We start from the raw sequence: 21,196 nt of genomic DNA on the forward strand, positions 1-21,196 counted from the left end.
TATTTGCATAGGTGCCTTCTCCAACAGACAGTGCTTCCAGATACTATAGCTCTTGTATGTTTCCAGGTTTTTTAGTATTTTATGGATTATGATCCTTGTTTAACAACAAGCGTATCTACATGCTAGGCTAATTTCAAAGGCTTGTTCAACATTAGGGAAGGGTCATCTTAATCTTGCAAATCTCTTTTTAGCTTACTCCTGGCTCAGAGTAAAATAGGTTTGTATATCTGTCCTTATCCCAGCTGAAACTAATATCCTTTTCACTACCCCCATGCCAGGCCTCTCTATCTTGGCAAAAAATCCTTTTTTATGCTAATTAGGCTTCTATTTATTTTACTCAAATTGATTCAGGAAGTATCCTAAATGTAAAGATACAGGCTTCTATTTTCTAATAATTCCAACTTTTTATCAGATATGAATTTTTGGCAGGTAGAATTAAATTTGTCATAATTCTACAGTAACCTTACTCTGGTCATTCAGAGTCCAGGACTATGTAGCCAAACAGGTCTGTGGACCACCAAATACTTTGCTGACTGCAGTTTGCGAACCTCTGATGTGGAGTTGTTGCTGAAATTTGTCCACAAAAATAAGTAAGTCTTGATTTCTCATTCTGAAGCCGTATTCTGTTTTTTTGTGTCTTCCCCATGCAATATAAACATGGAACAGATTTAGAGCAAAGTTTTTAATGTCTCTAGTGGAAGCTATAGTAGTGAAGAGGAGTATTTTGAACACTGGCTGGGCTGTGTTGTTAGGAAGAGTAGGCTTCAAGAGCATGGTCAGTCCACTCTTTCTTTCACGGTGTTCATTCTCACCCTCTCCTGCTGTCCCTGAAATAGATCTCCTGTGTGTTTTTACTGCTATATCATGGGACTCATTCTCATGAATGAAGATACTTGAGACAAAATTCTCCAGTAGTGGGGTGTTACGCTATTGGCCTACCATTTCTTGGGATGATGATGTTTGTTCAACTCAGTTTCTAAAGGATGCACTTTGCACCATCTCTGTCTGGAAGCTGAAATTATCTTCTCTACAGCACATACTTCCCTCATTTGAAAGGGCCTTAGGTTCATCTTAAATCCTACCGCTGGGCTTTGTGTTAGCATGTTCAATAAGTTTAGCAATGTTTCAGTTAATCTGCAGAATTTGTCAAGAAGTCGTACAGGATTAATTATTCTTGACTGATACCAGTCAAAGTTCTCTTGTCTGAAGCAGGCTTGTTTTGTGGTTAGTGTCTTATTCTAGATAATTTCATTTCATCTGTGCTATTGACATTGCATTTTAATGCAATTTGAAAAATAGTCTGAAGTATGTGGTATTCTAAATGTCTTGTTTGTGATGAGGATAAAATGCTGTCTAGGGAGTTCTACAAAACAGCCTTCAATTGCCTTTTTTGATATAGAGATACAGGTTCAGGGCACTATGTCTTGGGAGTAGTAGTCTTTGTGGACCACACATCTGTATTCTGTACTCTGTATATGGAGTAGTCTGCTCTACTTTATGCCAGTTATGTGGGGACCTCTGGCAAGTTCCCAGTATGGCCCTTTGGGGAAAGTCTGAGTCTCTAATTTATATAATACTCAATAAGAATTTCAGTGCTTTCTGTGTTCAAAGTGCTATACTAACACTAAGACTTAAAACACTTCTATAAGTATTAGCCTCATTTTACAGATTGAAAAGCTGAGGCACAAAGAGGTGACGTGACTTGCCTAAGATGATACAATGAGTCAGTGTCAGGTAGGATTAGAATTCAGGATTCCTGGCTCATTCCTCCAGACCACATTCCCCCATAATATTGACATTTTTACCCATTGAATTATTTATGTTCACTGATATATTTTTCCTCAGGGTATAGTAAAAATATCTTTTATTAAATTTGTTCTTGATGTTTTCACAGGTGCTGGAGAGAACCTGGAAAACACAATGGCAGCTTTTCGCCAGTAAGTACAAAAGGAACAAATATCTAAAATAGTCTCATTTAATAATTTCGTCTATATATGAGACATTAAAGAATTGTATTTGGCACATAGCAGCTGTTTAAGATACAGTATTCAATTTCTATAGTAATACTTTACATTTCTGTAACTAACATCTGTCATGCAGGTGCTTTACACACAGTAAATATCATCCTCATTTACAGATGGGGAAACAGAGGCACAGATGTTGTGACTTCCCCATGAACATATGTTAAGTCAGTGGCCGTTGGGAACAGAACCCAGGAGAAATGATTACTATCTCCCTGCTCGAACTATGGAAACATACTGCATGTTTCTTTAATACTGCCTTTGAAAAGCTACATATTTAGCTGAATGAGACTTGTGTTATGAAGATGGCAGTTAGTACTGACCTCAATGTATTTGAAAATCAGAGTAGCCTGGTGTCAGTTCTTGGCACTGCACTTGGGCCGCCATACGGAGATTCATTGTGTTCTTTCAATAAATTACAAAGCTTTTTGCATTGCTCATGTGTTGCACAAATGTCTCTTGAAGAGATTTACTGCAGAGGGCAAAGGGAGGAGACCAAAGTGGGCTAGGGGATTCTACTCATGGCATTGTCTGGTGACTTCTGTATTGAAATGAATAGTGTATGGATGAAAGAGGAAATGTCAAACCTGGTGTTTTTTTCCCCTTGGCTTCAAAAATTAAACACAGCAAGTTAGTAAAGTTCTGCATGCATGTCTATGTGAAAAGCATTCCTGGAACTGAGTCTCTCTCTCTCTTTTTGGATTAGGTCTCTTATTTTAAGACTTCCATTTATTTTCAAATCTCTTCTTAAAACTCTTCTCTCTCTTCCTCTTGTAACTACACCCTTTAACTTATTCACCATACAGTATCTTTACACAGTTGCTTTCTGTAATTTTTATCATTTGCTGTTACTAGTGAGATATAGACACTAGTGTCTTTCAAATAACAACGCACAATCCATATGCTAATGAAGACCCGGGATTGGTATTCAGGAGACTTGGGTTCTGTGTTCAATTCCATGGTGTGGAAACCTGGGGCAAGTCACTCCTTTTGCTTTACCTCAGTTTCCTCATTGTAAAAAGGGATGATAATCCCTTCTTCACAACAGTGTTGAGACTTAAGTTAATGTCAGCAGACTGCTTTGAGATAATTGATGGAAGGTTCATTAGAAGTGCATATTATGTTTTTTTCGTACCTGCTATGTACCTGGCTTGTATGAAAGTCTCTTACCTATGGGTTTTAAACTGAGTTGATATTGGGAAGTCTTTTCTAAAGCCCCTCAAACTGCAGCCTTTGAAAATGGTGAATTACCAGGGCTTTGGAGCGGAGCCTGGCGCTGGAGCGCGGAGCAGCTTCGGAGCAGTGGAGCTGCAGGTTTTTGCCTGGAGCTGGAGTGAAGCTAGAGCACAGCTCCAAAGCCCTTACAACAAAGTTCTCAGCAATATTCCAGAAAGAAACAAATCCAACATTCCTCTCAGTCACCTAAGAGTAGAGAGGCAGAAATGTCTTTTTTTAACTTTATTTGTATTTAACAGCCTCATTACAGTTAGTACATTTTCTTCCAGAGTATGCAGCACTGCCAGTGTTCCTAACCAAACAGCACTATTGAAAAGCACCACAGGGCTTCTAATCTCCATGGCAGCTTAGTATAGTGGGTGGGTGTTTGTTTTTAAAACTACCTCCCTTTTTTCTTCAACTCTGTTAACACACGCGCCTCAAAGCAACCTGTTACCAATTCTCTTAAAATCTATGTAGTATATTGTCTTAAATCTGTCATTTTGATGATTTGTGTTAAAACTTTAGATAAAGTTTTCTTAATTTAAATATAACTAGCTGGGGCAAAATTTTGCATGTTTTCTCATCTGCATTTTAGTGTATTTATATATCAGTAATGTGTGTTGCATAATTCTTACCTGGATAACTTGATTTTACTATTTTAAGTTCCTACAATGCTCAGAGGTGTACCGGGTCATGGTTCCTGCCCTAAGGAATATAGTAAGAGTAAAATAGTACTTTGAGGTATTTTTTGTATTCATTACTATCTATCCCTGTCAGATTTACAGTTAATATCAGTTACATTGTAAGCTCTTCAGACCAAGGACCACATTTTTCTTATTTGTAATTTAAAGTGCCCAACATATATATAAATGCACACACACACACACACACACACACACACAGATTTTAGGTTTAAAATTATTTCTAAACACAGCGTGATTTAAAAGAAATCTTTAAAATTACATTGGGGCCTTGCATGCAAGGTGCTATAAGAATCACAATAGAAATCTTAGTTGCATCTAGAATACAAAATGCACCTTAGTACCATGTCTCTGGGATCTTGGCAGGAGTCAGATAAAGAAGCTATCAAGAGATTGACACGTCTTTTCACTGGGTTATAGTTTCTTCTTCGAAAGCTATATTGTTGATGTGAGAGAGTTCATTCGAGAGTTCGCTGGTCTTCAGAAAATAAAAGAGAACTTTGTCAGTCTGGAGTTTATGAACTACAGGCATTGCCAAATGGGAATGCATCTTTAGGTTAGGCCTTCTGTTCTGATATCTTTCACTACTTGGAACAAGTTGGGGCTTTATGAAAACAAACAGCTGTATTTTTGTGAGTTTATCCCTAAACCTAAAAAAGTCTTGCTTGGTCGGGATTTTATCATTAGGTTGTGAATGAGTCCGTTTGACATCTCAGGTACTGAAGTGGTTGTCCAGCAATACCAGAATACTTTGCATTTTTGCGTCGAGGGAATGTCTTGTCTTTTTTAGGGCAATGTGAGTTTGAGAAGTTCTGACTGTGCTGTAGAGCAGCCTCCCATTTCCAGCTGAAACCACTAAGTAGTAAGAAGAGAAACCTTCTAGCAGTAGTTACTAGTTACAGGCTGGCAAACACTTAGGATCATTGACAATAGGAGCTGTTGTTTTCCTGCTTCCATTCAGCAATAGCTCTGTGTTTTTAAGCAATACTATCATTTGATAACAAGTTTGGATATTTAATGGTAATATATGATACTGTCATTCATGAACTTGGCCACTGTCCTGTAAGGTAGCTAGAAATGCTGCTTTTTCCAGAGATCCTGTCAGCTGAAACCAGGCTGAATATTAGAGTATTCTTGATATTGTATTTTCTTCTCTTCTCACACTTAATTATTGGGACTGAATGATAGCTAATAGCAGACAGGTTTTAATTTGACACATTCCTGGTTCTTGATCATCATAACAGTTAGGTCAGAAATCATGTTAAGTAGCCTTATGGCAATAGGCTACAATGTTTGTTTGTAGTGTTGCATATATAAATGCTTAAATCATAAAAGGCCAGATTGATTTCAATGAAAAGTCTCCCATTAACTTGAATGAACATTGGATCCAGCCGAAAATGCTGAAATCAAGCCACACTGGTAAATGTTTTAAGATTCATTGTCAAACAGCTAAGAAAAATATTCTGTTTTAACTGAAAGGCTTTCAAACTTTGGCTTGTATTTCTTAACTGTCTGGTGTAACTTAACCTCCTGGATCTCTTTTATGTTGATAGATGGAGAACTCAATTTTCATTGGAGACTGGAGCCCAGTTTGAGTTTAATATTTTTAATGTATTTATATCCAGCAGTTTTTTTTAAAAAGAATACTTCTCTGACTTACCTGCACTGTATTGAGAGTTCATAGAAGTTTTGATACTAGGGTTATGATAAACTAAATAATAGAATGGAAGATATGTGGCAAAGTTGTCTGCACTGCTCTGAAAATCTAAACCTGGATTTTTGATAGTGATTGTTTTCAATTATTTAATGAGGTGGAGAATGCTTAGCTAGGAGGTTTGAATGCTTACTTTATTGACCTCATTTGTCTTTATTAAAAAAGTAATATTTTTTACTTTCTCCCAGCGCACTAAAAAAACCACCTCAACGAGAGGCGTAGCTCCCAGCGCTCGGAGTGCGGCTCGGCTCCCAGTGCTGGGGCACTGTTTACACTGGCGCTTTACAGCGCTGCAACTTGCTGCGCTTAGAGGGGTGGTTTTTTTCACATCCCTGAGTGAGAAAGTTGCAGCGCTCTTAATTGCCAGTGTAGACAAGCCCTCACTCACAAAGCAAGAAACAGACAGATTAAAGTCCTTACTGTGTCCAAATCCCTAGTAATTTTAGATCCTTGAAGAGGCATTACATAATGTGTGTACTTCTCACTATTTAACATTTGACTACTTGTTGATGGTGGTAAAATGAGGTCATATCTTCCAAGGAAGTGATATTTACAGCTTTAAAAGTCAGTGATTGACAGTTTTTACAAACTGGTTTCAGAAGCTTAATTTATAAACCTTAATATATTGTCAAGTATCAGAGGGGTAGCCGTGTTAGTCTGAATCTCTAAAAAGCAATAGAGGGTCCTGTGGCACCTTTAAGACTAACAGAAGTATTGGGAGCATAAGCTTTCGTGGGTAAGAACCTCACTTCTTCAGATGCAAGTAATGGAAATTTCCAGAGGCAGGTATATTTATATTTATACCTGCCTCTGGAAATTTCCATTACTTGCATCTGAAGAAGTGAGGTTCTTACCCACGAAAGCTTATGCTCCCAATACTTCTGTTAGTCTTAAAGGTGCCACAGGACCCTCTGTTGCTTTTTAATAATATATTGCAAATTATTCCTGACCAATCTGCTCTAATTGATTTTACATGTAGAAATTAGACTCTCAAATCTAATTCTGGATTTTTTCAGTTTATGTGAATGATACATCTGTTTATGTTTACAGTTTTAAGTTCAACTCACTTAACTTTTACGTTTTATTTTTTTAATTAATACTCATCAGTCTTCTTCATTCTTTCACCTTTTCCTTCACAAACAAAATGTCCATCAACCCTTTCCTCCAGGCACCCACTATAAGAATACAGAGGGAATTTAATCTCCTGGGTTTGTTTAGTCCTTTGCCTCTCAGATGAGACTATCAGATGTGCCAGTTATGGAATTGGTTTTTGTGGTGTGGGCCCCTGTGCACTAGTAATTTGATTGTAGAGTTTGGTGATCTCATAGGTCACCTGGGAATTCTCAGATGGTAACAGCTTTTGTTCAGTACTAACCTGAGCTGCATTTGGACCAGTATCCAAAAGGTGCAAGGCTGCATCTCCCTTTGCTAATCCCCTGAGCCATCCAGTCCCTGCTAACTTAAATCAGACAAGCTTTTTAAAAAGAAAAGAATCACAGTACTGAAATGTTCAATATTTCTTTAGCTGTCTCTTGTATGTAATTTAAAGAAATTTTTTTAACACTTAAAAAATCTTTAATTTAAAAGAAAATCCTATGCCGTTCAAATAATTTTCATTAAAGAGAGTTTAAATTTATAATTTTCCTAACAGTAAATATGCTGAGGCTAGAAAGTGTCAGATGCCAAAATTACTAAACTGTGACCATGGAGAGTGAAGTACCCTGTCGCCCTTAAAGTTTGTCCCTCTTGGTTGAGAGAGATTAGCAAGACTGTGTGTTGAGGCTTAGACAGTACAGGGGAAAAAATACATGATCTGCACAGAGGCCAGGGAGTCAGGAGCTTCCAAGTTCAAATCCCAGCTTTGACACTGATTTTGACACTGGTCTTGTGCAAGTTGTTAACTTTGCTGTTCCTCCGCTTCAGATGGTATAAATGTAAATAATTTAAAGTCTCTTGGTTTCACCAGGACCAAGTTCACTGGATAAAAGTTTGTGTGTTTATAAATTATTTGTGCATCCCACAAAGTACTTGTGGTTCAAGACTGCTTTCTGGCTTGCTGCAGTGCAGTTAATGTGGGGACAGATATGTTGGAGCTAGACTGTCATCTGACGAAAGACGAACAAGTAGTGGTATCGCATGACGAGAATCTGAAGAGAGCAACTGGAGTTGATGTCAGTATATCTGACCTCAAGTACTCGGTAAGTTTAAGAAAATTAACAAACAAACAAACAAACCAAAAAAAACACACCTAATGGTTAAAAAGTAGACGACAGATATATATTGCTTTGCTAAGACATTAGGCTAGGGAAGGAAGCAAAGGACACTGCACTTGTGATTTCCAAAGCGTGTGTCTTACATTTGTAGAGTGTCCTTCAATACCTAAGTACTGAGCCATTGTGTGATGGGTTGGATCACAGAAACCCCCTTGGGAGCTGCCACCTGATGTGCAAAGACTACCCCTGCTTCTGTTTTCCCTGCCAGCTCAGGACCCCAGCACCCTGTCTTGCTGAGCCAGACACTCCCGTCTGCTCCAACATAGACCCGGGGTCTGAATCACTTGCCCCAAAGCTGCAAGTTTACCTGAAAACAGCTCACAGAAGTATGCTTGTCCTTAGCACTCAGATGCCCAACTCCCAATGGGGTCTAAACCCAGATAAATCCGTTTTACCCTGCATAAAGCTTATTCAGAGTAAACTCATAAATTGTTCGTCCTCTATAACACTGATAGAGAGATATGCACAGTTGTTTGCTCCCCCAGGTATTAATACATACCCTGAGTAAATTACTAAATAAAAAGTGATTTTATTAAATACAGACAGTAGGATTTAAGTGGTTCCAAGTAGTAACAGACAAACAAAGTAAGTCACCAAGCAAAATAAAATAAAATGCGCAAATCTATGTCTTATCAAACTAAATACAGATAAGTTCCTCACCAGTTCCAGAATGCTCCCTTTTACAGGCTAATCTCCTTTTAGCCTGGGGCCAGCAATCACTTACACCCCCTGTAGTTACTGTCGTTTGTTCCAGTTCCTTTCAAGTATCTTAGGGGGGTGGAGAGGCTCCTTCCTTAGCCAGCTGAAGACCAAAATGGAGGGGTCTCCCACGGGTTTAAATAGACTCTCTTGTGGGTGGAGACCCCCCTCCTATGCAAAGTCCAGCTCCAAGATGGAGTTTTGGAGTCACCTGGGCAAGTCACATGTCCCTGCATGACTCAGTCTTTACAGGCCGAAGCCGTTGTTCACATGGTATCTTGCATGTCTTCAGGAAGACTTCTTATGTGGATTGGAGCATTCCAAGATGCAGTGTTCCCCAAGTGTTTCCTGATCAGGTACTTAACCTGGTGAATTCCTTCCTAAAGAAGCTGACCAAATGCCTCACAAAGCTTACTTAGAAACCAAGCAAGCATACAGCCCATATTCTTAACCTCAAGTAGAAAATGATATATATATATACAAATAGGATGAATAGCTATAGTAGACCATAACCTTTATGGAGATATATTACATGGCACAGGCAGCACAAAACATATTCCAGTTATGTCATACATACATTTATAAGCACACACCCCCATAAAGCCTTATGGGGTACACTGTCACACATTGTTTTAAAAACACATCTCTTGGAGAACTGTAATTTTTCACTAACATTTTAATAGAATTACTGAAGTCTTAGGCCTGGTCTACACTGGGGGGTGGGGGAAATCGATCTAAGTTACACAACTTCAGCTACGTGAATAATGTAGCTGAAGTCAATGTACTTAGCTCTACTTACCGCGGTGTCTTCACTGTGCTGAGTCGACAACTGACACTCCCCCGTCGACTCCGCTTCTCACGCCAGTGGATTACCGGAGTTGACGGGAGAGCGCTCGGTGGTCAATTTATCGCGTCATCTAGACTAGACGCAATAAATTGACCCCTGCTGGATTGATCGCTGCCCATCGATCCAGGGGGTAATGTAGATGAGCCCATAGATAAAAATTTCAAAATCATTCTTTGGTTTATTCAGTCGCTGCTAGGGTAGCTCTTAGAATATTCATTCTGCTTTGTGTCATTGTGCAAACAACTCACAAAACCATTTCTAATACAGAGGCAAGGAGACCTTATAAATATATACAAAATGTTAGTATCTTTTCAAGATAATCAATGTTTATATGATTTGTGGCTTGAAATTTGTTATGTTCCATGTGTTTCAAGAAAAACAATGACTGTGTGTATTTATGCTAATGTTCGTTTTTTCTGTTTGTTTTTTAAGGAACTCCCACCATATCTCTGCAAATTGGATGTCACCTTTCAGAAAGGTAATCTTTTTGTTTCTTTGTAGTTAAACCTATCATTTTAAATTGCAACAGCATTTACAATATTTTTCCATGAATTAACAATAGCATAGTTCTTCTTCTGGCAAATGGAATGGAAGATTGTTTGTTTAAATTATCTGCCTTGATTAAAAAAAAATTGATATATTCCACATCAGTGGGTAGTGATTTAATTTAAGATGTTTACTTGGCAAGAGAGATTTTCCTGTTCAGTTACTTGCATGCAATAGGTACATCCACTTTCCAATTCCCCTGTGATTTCTTTTAAGATTGTTGATTCATAGTCCCTGATATGGGAGAAGGGGAGGGAGAAAAATGGTTTTTCTCTTTCCAACTCATGGCATTTGGCTAGTGTGTTATCTGCTTGTGACTTCAAGAGACTTTTTGGATCTACTACACTGTTCTGGTAGAGACTTCTGCAATATGCTGGCTGACACAAAGGCATTTTTAGCAGAAGGAATGGAGAGAGTGAGTTGCTCTGTTAATGGATTTAAGAGAAGCACCGATATAGCTGTGAGAGGAGGAAAGCATATCAAATGGTGAACATATTTCTCATGAAAACAAGGTGCTGATTCTCAGGCTGCTACTTAAATAGATCATGTTCACCATGTTGACAAAATCAAGAGTAATTCCCCCACCTCAAAACCTCTGAAAACTTTATCAAATGGGCTAAATTGAAGGACTTAGTATCTGTATTTAGTATTAATGGTCCTCAACATTGTTTCAGATATGCCCAAGGTTATTCAAAATTTCCATCGAGAATCTTAAAGCATTTCAAAAACACTAAGTGAAGCTTCACAATTATCCTATTTCCCAAATGAGGAAATAAGGGTACAAAGGTCAACTGACTTGTCCAAGGTAACATAGCATCTGTGGGACTGAAACCTGGATTTCCTGGCTCCTGTTCCCTTCTCCAACTACTAGATAATGCTTCCCCAGTAAATAGTTTAAGAAGAGAATACACTTTCTTAACTAGATGATACCTATCTATTTTTCTTTCTATCAATCCCACCTTCTGTTTATCATTATCTGTTAACCATTAAATTTAGCAGGTTGGAGCTGTTGGAAGTCGAGGGTACGTTGGCCATGACCATTAACTTAGGATTTGAACAGGGTGGGCATTGAAATGTTGATGATGATGATGATCATTATTTTTTGTTCTAAGTTGTTTTGAATTCCATGTGTTGGAGTTCGTGTGCTTCCACAGCTAATTGACAGCCAATTCATAGTAGCTTTTGGGATAGGATGTGTCATCCAAACCACACTCTGGCATCATGGCAGGGTTGGTGTGAATTGTATGTAAACCATTCTTGATAGAGGAGGAGAATGGAGGGTGGGAGTTCTGTTTTAATTTTTAATATCTTGGATCAAAGAAAGCATTGTAGTGCAAGGGATTCCCCATTGCCCCTCCTACAAGAACAGGGTGCCTGTTGGGGAAGTCTCCTCAATCCCCGTGCACATAGGTAGTTTGAGGAGCAGCTTCCAGAGGTAAGACGTAGGTATCAGTAGACACTGATTCTAGCAATGAGAACTGATGTCATAGTCACTATCATGCTACTACACAATTGGACAGCAAAATACAAAAATGCATTCTAGTTCCAGTTAATAAAAATGTTTCTCATTCAGTGACCTTAAATGTGAAATTTAAAATGGTCTCTTACCATTACTGGGCAGAATAGCACTTCAACTCATCATCCTGTGATACAAAACTCTGCTACACCATTTTCATGGGATGGATTTTTATATTTGCCATTTGCCACCTGATGAGTTTGTATCTAGATTAAAAATTAGAACTAAATGTGTATATGTTTCCAGATACCTATACAAGTATGCTGGTCCAAGAGGGTTTATTTTGTTCCCCCAAGTATGAGCATCTGAGGGTAGCTTATTGCACTGTATGCTGGACCATAGGATTGGTCTTGATAATGATTTTGATTCCCCTAGATAGTTGCAGGGTTTTTTTCTCATTACAAGGAGTATGCTGGCTTTTCAGAACTATTTTTCTTTTAGGTCCTTGATCAAAATGTTGAGTGCTCTATAGATTTGCTTTATCTGCAAAATATTGAGAGGCAAATCACAGCAGTGACACAACTCCATTTGCTTTCCCAGAATGCCACTGTGAGGGTGAAGACAATCGCATTCCACTGCTGAAGGAGGTGTTTGAGGCATTTCCACATATTCCAGTCAACATTGACATCAAAGTGAACAACAATGTGCTGATTAAAAAGGTGCACCACACAGTACCTGCTGGCCAAAACTAGCACCTTGAGTTGCATTGGAATAAAATTGCGCAAAGGTCACATCTCATCTGTACTTGGATTAGAGACTACAGGAAGTAGAACTGATGATTCAGTAGAAGGTGGTGGTCTTCTTTGAGAACTTGTTCATGTCAATTCCAATTAGGGGTGTGCATGCCGCATGCACAGTTGTTGGAAAGTTATCCCTGAGCAGCTCACATTGGGTCAGCTGTGGAGCCCCCTGGAGTGGCGCCTTCATGGCACTCAATATATGACCCTGCTGACCCAGCCCCTCCTCAGTTTCTTCTTACTACCAGTGATGGTCGTTGGAACTGCGATCGCTTGCCTAGCAAGTGCTTCCCTTAGCGTTCTTTCATATAGTTAGTTTAGCCTAGTTTATTTGTGGTTAGTCTTGGTTGTTAGTAAATATAGTGAGGTTTGAGAGCGGGGTTTAAACCATGCGGAACCTGCTGCAAGCCTATGCCAATGAGCAACCCCCACGACTCGTGTCTGAAGTGTCTAAGGGAAGCGGACCAGCCAGAAAGGTGCAAGATCTGCAGGGCTTTCCAACCAGAGCTAAAGGAGCGAGATTTCTGATTGAAGCAGTTGCTCATGGAATCTGCCTTTCATCCACAGTCTGCTGTGGACCGCCAAGACCCCGTCCCTCTTCAGGGACCCTTTTCACGAGCAACTCCTTTTCCAGGAGGTGCAGGCGCCCCTCGCAGCAGGGGCAGTGGAGGAGGTTCTTCAAGAGCTATGGCGCAAGGGATTCTATTCCTGTTATTTCCTAATCCCCAAAGCCAAGGGGTGGGGGGGTGTCTCAGACCCATTCTAGACCTGCAAGGACTCAACAAATTCATGATAAAGTGGAAGTTCTGCATGGTCTCCCTAAGTACAATTATCCCTTCTCTGGATCCAGGAGACTGGTACGCCACTCTCGACATGAAAGATGTGTACTTTCACATAGCTATTCGATCCGCGCACAGATGATTTCTACAGTTTGTGGTTGACCAAAAACTTTCAGTTCATGGTCCTCCCCTTCGGCCTGTCAACAGTTCCCCGAGTGTTCACCAAGTGCTTATCGGTCGTAGCAGCCTTCCTCCGGAGGAGGCAGGTGCAGGTATTGTCCTACCTCGACGACTGCCTACTATGGGGGCGCTCCAGGGAGCAGGTAGAGTCTGAAGTCTGATTAGTCAGATCCACTTTCAAGAGACTGGGACTCCTCCTCAATGTGAACAAGTCAACCTTATCACCGACCCAAAGAATAGAATTAATCGGGGAGGTGCTGAACTCGGTACAGGCAAGGGCGTTCCTTCCAGAGACCCGATTCCAAGCCATAACAGACATTATTCAAAACCTCAGGCGGTACCCGACCACTACAGCAAGAAGATGCCTGAGTCTCCTTGGCCACGTGGCAGCCTGCGCTTACGGTCTGTGGTCCGCCATGCCAGACTGAAGCTCAGGCCACTCCAGGCCTGGCTCGATTCGGCCTATCGCCTGGGGCATGCCATCCTGGACTCAGTGGTCACGGTACCAGAGCAAGTACTCGAGTCCCCCCAGTGGTGGCTCGACCCTCAGACAGTGTGTGAAGGAGTCCCATTCAACAGCCCCCAGCCCTCCTTGTCCCTAGTAACGGACGGGTCAGCTCTGGGTTGGAGTGTGCATTTGGAAGATCTCCAAACACAGGGTCTATGGTCACAGGACAAGCTCCCCCTTCATATCAATATCAAGGCACTCAGAGCAGTACAGTTATCATGCCAAACTGTTCAGGCCTGACTACGAGGTCAGTGCTTGGCAGTGATGACGGACAACACCACTGCCATGTTTTACATCAACAAGCAGGGTGGAGCCCGTTCCTCCCCCTATGCCGAGAAGCCTTCCAGCTATGGGAGTTGTCCATAGCCCACTCAGTACGCCTCCAGGTGAATGATCTCTCAGGAGTTCAGAACAAACTAGCAGACCACCTCAGCACATCGTTCTTCAATCACGAGTGGTCCGTCCGTCCGGACTTCATACACTCCATCTTCCAAAGGTGAGGGTTTCCCCAGGTTGACCTTTTCGCCACCAGGAGCAACAGGAAGTGTCCAATGTTCTGCTCCTTCCAGAAGCACAGTCCTGGCTTGATCATGGACGTGTTTCTGCTTCCCTGGGGAGGCTGCCTGTGGTATGCCTTTTCCCCAATCCCTCTTGTGCACAAGTACTTAAGGTCCACAGGGACAGAGCAGAAGTAAATCTGATGGCCCTAGTGTGACCCCGACAACACTGGTACATCACGCTCCTGGAACTGTCAGTGGACACTCCAGTCGAGTTACCACTGCACTCCGATCTGATCACTCAGGACCATGGTCACCTTCATCACCCAGACCTCCAGTCCCTCCATCTCACGACCTGGAAGCTTCATGGTTAAACCCCATGGAGCTTCTGTGGTCAGAACCAGTAAGGGAGGTCCCACTTGGCAGTAGGAAACCATCTATTAGGGCCACATATCTAGCTAAGTGGAAAAGGTTCACTTGCTGGTGTGCCCAGCAACATATACAGGGGTCTATACCACTCATTCTAGAGTACCTTCTGTACCTGAAACAACACATACTGGCAGCATCATTCATCAAGTTACATCTTGCTGCTATCTCAGCCTTCCACCTGGGAGCATCTGGCAGATCCGTATTTGCTAACCCCAGGGTAGGCCATTTCCTCAAGGGTCTGGAACGCCTACATCCTCAGACTAGGCAATCTGTCCTGGAATGGGACCTCAATCTGGTCCTCTCCAAATTAATGGGGTCCACTTTTGAACTGTTAGTGGCTTGCACCCTTCTCTATTGTGGAAGGTAGCCTTCCCGGTCGCCATCACGTCAGCCAGGAGGGTGTCAGAGCTAAAGGTCTTTACCTCCGATCCACCCTATGCGGTCTTCCACAAGAATAAGGTGCAACTCGGGCCTCACCCAGCTTTTCTTCCCAAGGTAGTGTCACGCTTCCATACTAGCCAAGATATTTTTCTACCTGTCTTCTATCCTAAGCCTCATGCCAGTAGTCGAGAGCAGAGGTTACATTCATTGGATGTTCAACGGGCACTAACATTCTACATCAAGCACACTAAGCCATTCAGGAAGTCAAACCAGTTGTTTGTAGGGGTAGCAGACTGGATGAAAGGACACTTGGTCTCATCTCAAAAAATATCTTCCTGGATCACGTCCTGCATCCGCACGTGCTATGAGCTGGCGAAGGTCCCAGTCCTGGCACTTACGGCATATTCCACGAGGGCACAGGTCTCATCAGCGGTGTTCCTGGCCCAGGTCCCAATACATGAAACTTACAGTGCAGCAACGTGGCCCTCGGTACATACATTCACTTCTCATGCTATTACCCCGCACACCAGAGATGATGCAGCATTCGGTAGAGAGGCGCTCCAATCAGCGGTTCCTTAACTCTGACCCCACGTCCGGGGTGGAGCTTGGGAGTCACCTAATTGGAATTGACATGAACATGTGTACTGTATGCTAGCACTTAATAGAAGAGAGAAACCCCTGATATGGCTGGCTGGTAAAGCCCGCCTGGTTTTTCAGCAGCATACATGCTCCACCAGGGTACCTTCACCAAGAGTCTTTATTATTTTTTGCCTTATGCTCCATGTACAACACAATGTAGCAGCAGATAGAAGGGACCTCCCTCCTGCTGCCTGGCTCAGCCTTTTATACCGCTTGCTTTTTTCTCTGAGCTATCTAGCTCATGAGCTAATTACTTCTTTAGCTCATCAGACTCCCTACAGGTGCAAGTGATCTCCATGAACCTTTCAAACCCAATCACATTACCTAACTCCCTCCTACTTTAACTACACCCAGTGCCCCTACATGTCCTAAGTGACCAGGATGCTGGTTCCCAAAAGGGGCTCTATTTATAGCCACTAACACCACCATGTCTCAGTATTCTTTATCTCTTGTCCTGAAATGCTGTGCTGAACAGCTGCTGCATTGCGTCCTAGAAGTGGCTGTGTTAAAGTGGTGGGAGAGAGTATGAAGAACTGTCTTTTTCTGAAGGAACTCTTTGTTATGATAAATTGCAGTATATTGAGCTCCCAATGAATAATTCTGCAAGTGATGTAGAATAAACGTATCTCAAATGGGTGGTATCGGTGAATAAATGTCAGGATTCTGCTTTTTGATTACTGATCGCAGGTTTCAGAGTTGGTGAGCCAGTACAAAAGAGAACATTTGACAGTGTGGGGCAATGTCAATTATGAGATTGTGGAGAAGTGTCATAAAGAGGTAAGCACCAAGAAATAACTATGCCCTAGTTAAGAATCAGTCTCTCCACCCAGTCTATCTGTTACTGTGTGGTGATTGATACAGTATTTTTCTGTAAATGCTGAGTATTTAGCCATTTACCCAGGTTTTTCACCTGTGGTCAGAACTGTGGTACCAATATGGTATTAACTCTTCCACACATTAAAATATAAATTAAATAAAATATTGACACTTCCTTTTTTGTCCTAACTTTTTAAAATGATTTATGTTAATTTTTATACATATGAATGTATTTAATTGATGCTTGAGAGTGAGACCCACATGTTCTTCTTCCACATCTTTCTCTGACCTCTTTCCTGGCTTCCGCTGTCTTTCCCCATCAAGTTGAATATTCTCCTCCCCGCTTTCAAGTCTCTCTACTCCTCCATCTCTTCCCACTCCCCATCCTACTCTTACAATCCTACTGAAGTTCTCTCCTGATTCCACGCTGTCCTATTACACGCTTTAATTTGTGCTGCTAGTCTCACCAATGGCCTTCCAGCTGAAGGGTACCAAGGGCACTTCCTCTCCTTCACAGGTTTCCTGAAAACTCACTTGCTCTGTTAAAAAACATTCAAGTAATAAAGCCAACCCACAACTGTCTCTGTGCCGTTCTGTTCTGGATTGTAATGTCCTGGGTATTATGCCTTTAGGCTGTAAGATGTTTGTGGGAGGGACTCTTAGGCTTGATCTACACAGTCTTTACACCAATTTAACTACTTTGTTGGCGCTATAATTTTTCTACTGAAAGTAGTTCAATTTGGACAACACCCCTTGTGTGGGTGCAGTTAGGATTTGTCTGTACAAACAGTGCCTGGCAAGCTGGGGTGTTAATCTATATTGCGCTAGCCTGCTGTACACTAACTATCCATGTGAACCCTGATGATTGCCAAAAGTTCTCTAGTGTACTTTAGTGCTACTCCTATTTCAAAGCTCATAGTGCATACAGAACCCACAGTGTGCGGCAGCAGGGTCCACAGTGACACTTAATGTGCAGCAAGCTACTGTGGGTTTGATTTACACCCCAGCGTGCCAAGCACTCTGTTTTCATACAGACCGTCCCTTATACTGGCGTAAAGGTGACTTATGCCGATACAGCTTATTCCTCTTCCTGTACAGGAATAAGCTATACCAGTTACAAGCACCTTTAATACTGGTATGATTGTGTCTGCAATAGGAGAGTTGTACCACTTTATAGTTAAAGCAGTACAACTTTTGTGTGTAGATACCCCCTGGCTTGTTTGATTTTTTTTTAAGCAAGATTTACCCACTGCATAGTAGTATTGCATACATCTGTGATATGGGATCAATAATACTGGAGGAAAACAAAATTGGTGGGGTGGGAAGAGAAATCAATCTGGAGTGGATTGTGGGGAAGGAGTAAGGACTACTACCTTTCTCACTTCTGCCCTCTGAATCCTGCTGTCTCTTCTGTTCCTCAGTCTTTTATTTTCTGAATGTCTTTGTTTCCCAGTCACATCTGAGCTGGATTTCCAAGAATGGCAGCTGGTTCCTGTTGTCCGAAGCCCTCTTCCCCAGGCTGGTGACTGCCTTGGAGCCAGTCAGAACCACACTCAGTAGGCACCCAGTGGTGCCTGGATTTCTCCCCTTTTGGTTTTCTGGGAGGGTGCTCAGCTCATCCGTGCTCTGAAGCTGAACAGCGCCCCTTTGTGCATGCGCAGCTCCTATGGTAATGGAAATAGGAGAGACAGGAAGTGCTTAGTGCCAGAGTGTCCTCCTGGTTTTCCCCAGAATTTTATCAGATTTCAGAAGCAGGGAATGGAGACCACAGGCAATGGCTGGCTCTTTTGCAGCAGCTACTGCCTCTTCCAATTGCCTGGAACTTTAGCTGGGACTACACAAATCAAGGGCAGACCCAGCAACAGTTGGCAACTCTGCTAGATGTTTTATGTCTTTAAGCACAAATGCTAAACTTTACAACACATTGATTCACTGAAGATTGTTTTGATACAAAAGTTTCAGCAACCTGATAAATAACTTGCATTATTTTTCTACATGTTTTTACAGAACGCTGATATTCCTATCCTTTTCTGTTTGAAACGTGTCCTGCTTCTTGTTGGCTTGTTTTACACTGGTCTGCTGCCATTCATTCCCATCAGGGAGGAATTCTTAGAAATTCCTATGCCCTCAATCATCCTGAAGTAAGTGATTTACACACTCATCAGGCTGTCATTCCAGTGAAATAACAGCAAGGCAATAAAATGTCCGTGCAGTCTTGGACACTGATCTAGTTACATTTCTCCAGCTATGTAGGGTCAATTTGGGGCAATACTTGTATGGGAGACTTCCAAGGAAATCTGAATGCTAAAATAAGTGGTGTTAATGATCTAGTATGTGGCACTGTTCCCTTTAGTCAGTATTTAATTAGTGCATTTAAACATCTAAAGATTCCATCCCATGTCTAGCAAGAGTACAGGGTTTGACTTCAGTGTCCAGGCCTGTTTGGGTAATTGATTTCAGGTATGCTTCCCCGGTTGTCCTAAATGTTTGTGTAGTGTTGCTGCGTGCTATTAAAACTAAGAGGTGTCTGCCTTTCAGAGGTGAGAGAAATAATTACTATATTTAATTATTGGGTAAAGTGCTTTTGGTAAAAGGCACCGTATGAATGTAAGATAATATCTGTGGTCAGAGAGAGCATTTCTTTCAAACCAGATGAAGATTCATGTATTCTCTGTGTCTTTTATGTGTGTATGTCTAAGCAAAAGTCTTGATAAATTTCTATTCTTTAGTTAAGAAACGTCTACTTGACATCCTCGAATTTTTTTAGTGGTTAGCGGTGGGATGTGTTTGTTTAACTATGTGCACCCAGCACATTTCCTGTTTACAGCAGTGTCCCTAACGTATCATCCCTCAGAGAAAAGCAGCTCTTTGCAGACACCACTTATGCTGAGGTTAGCTAAAGAGCACTATCTAGCATTTATATAGTGATACGTTCTTCAGTGCTGCAAAAAGGAATTATTTTGACACCATCTACCTATCTTTTATCAGATCTGGAAACTGACACGGGGATGAAGTGAGCCAATGAAGGCCAGAAAGCATGATGTTATCAGAGCTTGTTTTATATCTCAGGATCTCTTGATTTCTCATTCCTTTGCCCAAACCATTAGTTGAAATTGCCTCTAGCTCTCCATCTCTCCTGCCTTCCACCTAAAGTTACTCATTTCTCCTATGTGGCACAATCCAAGTCATTGGTCTCAGAGCCAGGGGAAGATTCTTGTTCCCATACTCTTGTGGGCGATAGAGAAACTGCTTTTGAAGTCACAAGACTGATCCAGCACACTTCCTTTGCTTGAACATAGTCTGAAATGGCACTTTTCTGTGCTGAGGTAAATTTAAGTTCCTTTTTCTTTTCTTAGGCTGAAAGAACCAGAGAAGATGACGAGAAGCCAAAAAATTGTCATCTGGCTTGCTGATATGTAAGACTTTAATATTTCCCTGGTGCACTTCACTTTCTATATAAATTGTGATTATTGCCTCAAGTGACTAAGACAGAGTTACTATTGTGAAATTAACCATATTTTGTATATTGTCAAATTCTGGTATCTTGTATGTTTGAGGTAATGCCAGTATGCATCTCCTGCAGCACGTGGGGGAATATCTTTTGTAGATTTATATTTCATATTACATGTACATTTATACAGTGAAATATGCATGAAAGAGCACCGCCACTCGGCAGATTCTTATCTCGCTTATACCCATCAAATAATCCTGAATTACTCTCTTTACTTTAGTGGAGTTACTCTCCATTTACATGGGTTTGAGTGGGTTCAAAATCTGGCCTCTTACTTCATGTGGTCATTTCATGGTATCCACAAGATATCCTATATAGCTTTGCTGGACCTTAAAATGTGTTAAATGTGGGTCTTCTGCAGGGTCACTAAATCCAAAAGTTGCAGGAGTCGGACTTGATCTAATAAGTCTCTTTTTTTGTCTCTCACTACTTCTGTAACCCAAGTAAAGATCTCTGATAGGCAATCTGGTCTAATGGGAGGTCACTTAAGAAAAGTTTCATGTCTATTCAAGGATGAAGTTCTTCTTGAGGCTAAAGAGGATTATTCTATGAGTATAAATCAGATAAGAATCCTGCCTAATGGTGGTGCTCCTTAATTCATATTTCACTGATGCTGATGTAGAGTGGTGCTGCTATAAAGTATAAAGACCCTTATTTTTTTTTATTGTATTTTTTTTAAAGGATGCCTACCTGGAGTTGAGCTTGTTTGTGGAGAGAAGAGTTAATGAATCACAAAAATACACTGCTAATGCAAATAGTTTGGAATGCTGTTTGCTGTGCTTCCTAGCTGTAGCTAGGTTGGAAATTTTCATTACTTAGGCTTTTAGGCAGAGTTCCTCATTGGAAGTCCATGAAACTGTGTGACATAGAACAGTTGCCACAGAACATACAGATGTTGAGAATTCGCCATGGTCTAAGATGCCTAGCATGCTTTGGGTCCTGTAAAAATAATATTTTTTTCTCCCTACTGCAGATTGTTAATGAGGAAAGCGTTGTTTGATCACCTCACTGCTCGAGGCATTCAGGTACAGTGTGATAAAACTAGAAGTCAAGCTGTTTCATGGCATTTTGTTAATATTCTTAAAAGTTTGACTCCATCTTCCCACTACCACTCCCCTTGTTCCTAAAAGTAGGCCTGAAGATAGGAACTGAAGGCAGTTAGAACTTAGACCAGCCAGATCTTC

The 21,196-nt window shown here is 41.2% G+C and overlaps 1 protein-coding gene across 1 annotated transcript in view; it reads left to right on the forward strand.

The window, feature by feature from the left end:
- The window catches only part of GDPD1 (glycerophosphodiester phosphodiesterase domain containing 1), a 35,710-nt gene that overhangs the window by 5,395 nt on the left and 9,119 nt on the right, over positions 1–21,196 (forward strand). Inside the window, exons 2-9 of the mRNA XM_054008262.1 lie at positions 1,895–1,937; positions 7,717–7,852; positions 9,906–9,951; positions 12,076–12,194; positions 16,373–16,462; positions 18,509–18,642; positions 19,858–19,917; positions 20,986–21,037. Of these exons, the coding sequence (XP_053864237.1) occupies positions 1,895–1,937; positions 7,717–7,852; positions 9,906–9,951; positions 12,076–12,194; positions 16,373–16,462; positions 18,509–18,642; positions 19,858–19,917; positions 20,986–21,037 (680 nt within the window). The remainder of the gene's footprint in view (positions 1–1,894; positions 1,938–7,716; positions 7,853–9,905; positions 9,952–12,075; positions 12,195–16,372; positions 16,463–18,508; positions 18,643–19,857; positions 19,918–20,985; positions 21,038–21,196) is intronic.

Source organism: Malaclemys terrapin, chromosome 18 (assembly GCF_027887155.1).
Source record: "Malaclemys terrapin pileata isolate rMalTer1 chromosome 18, rMalTer1.hap1, whole genome shotgun sequence".
NCBI lineage: Eukaryota > Metazoa > Chordata > Testudines > Emydidae > Malaclemys > Malaclemys terrapin.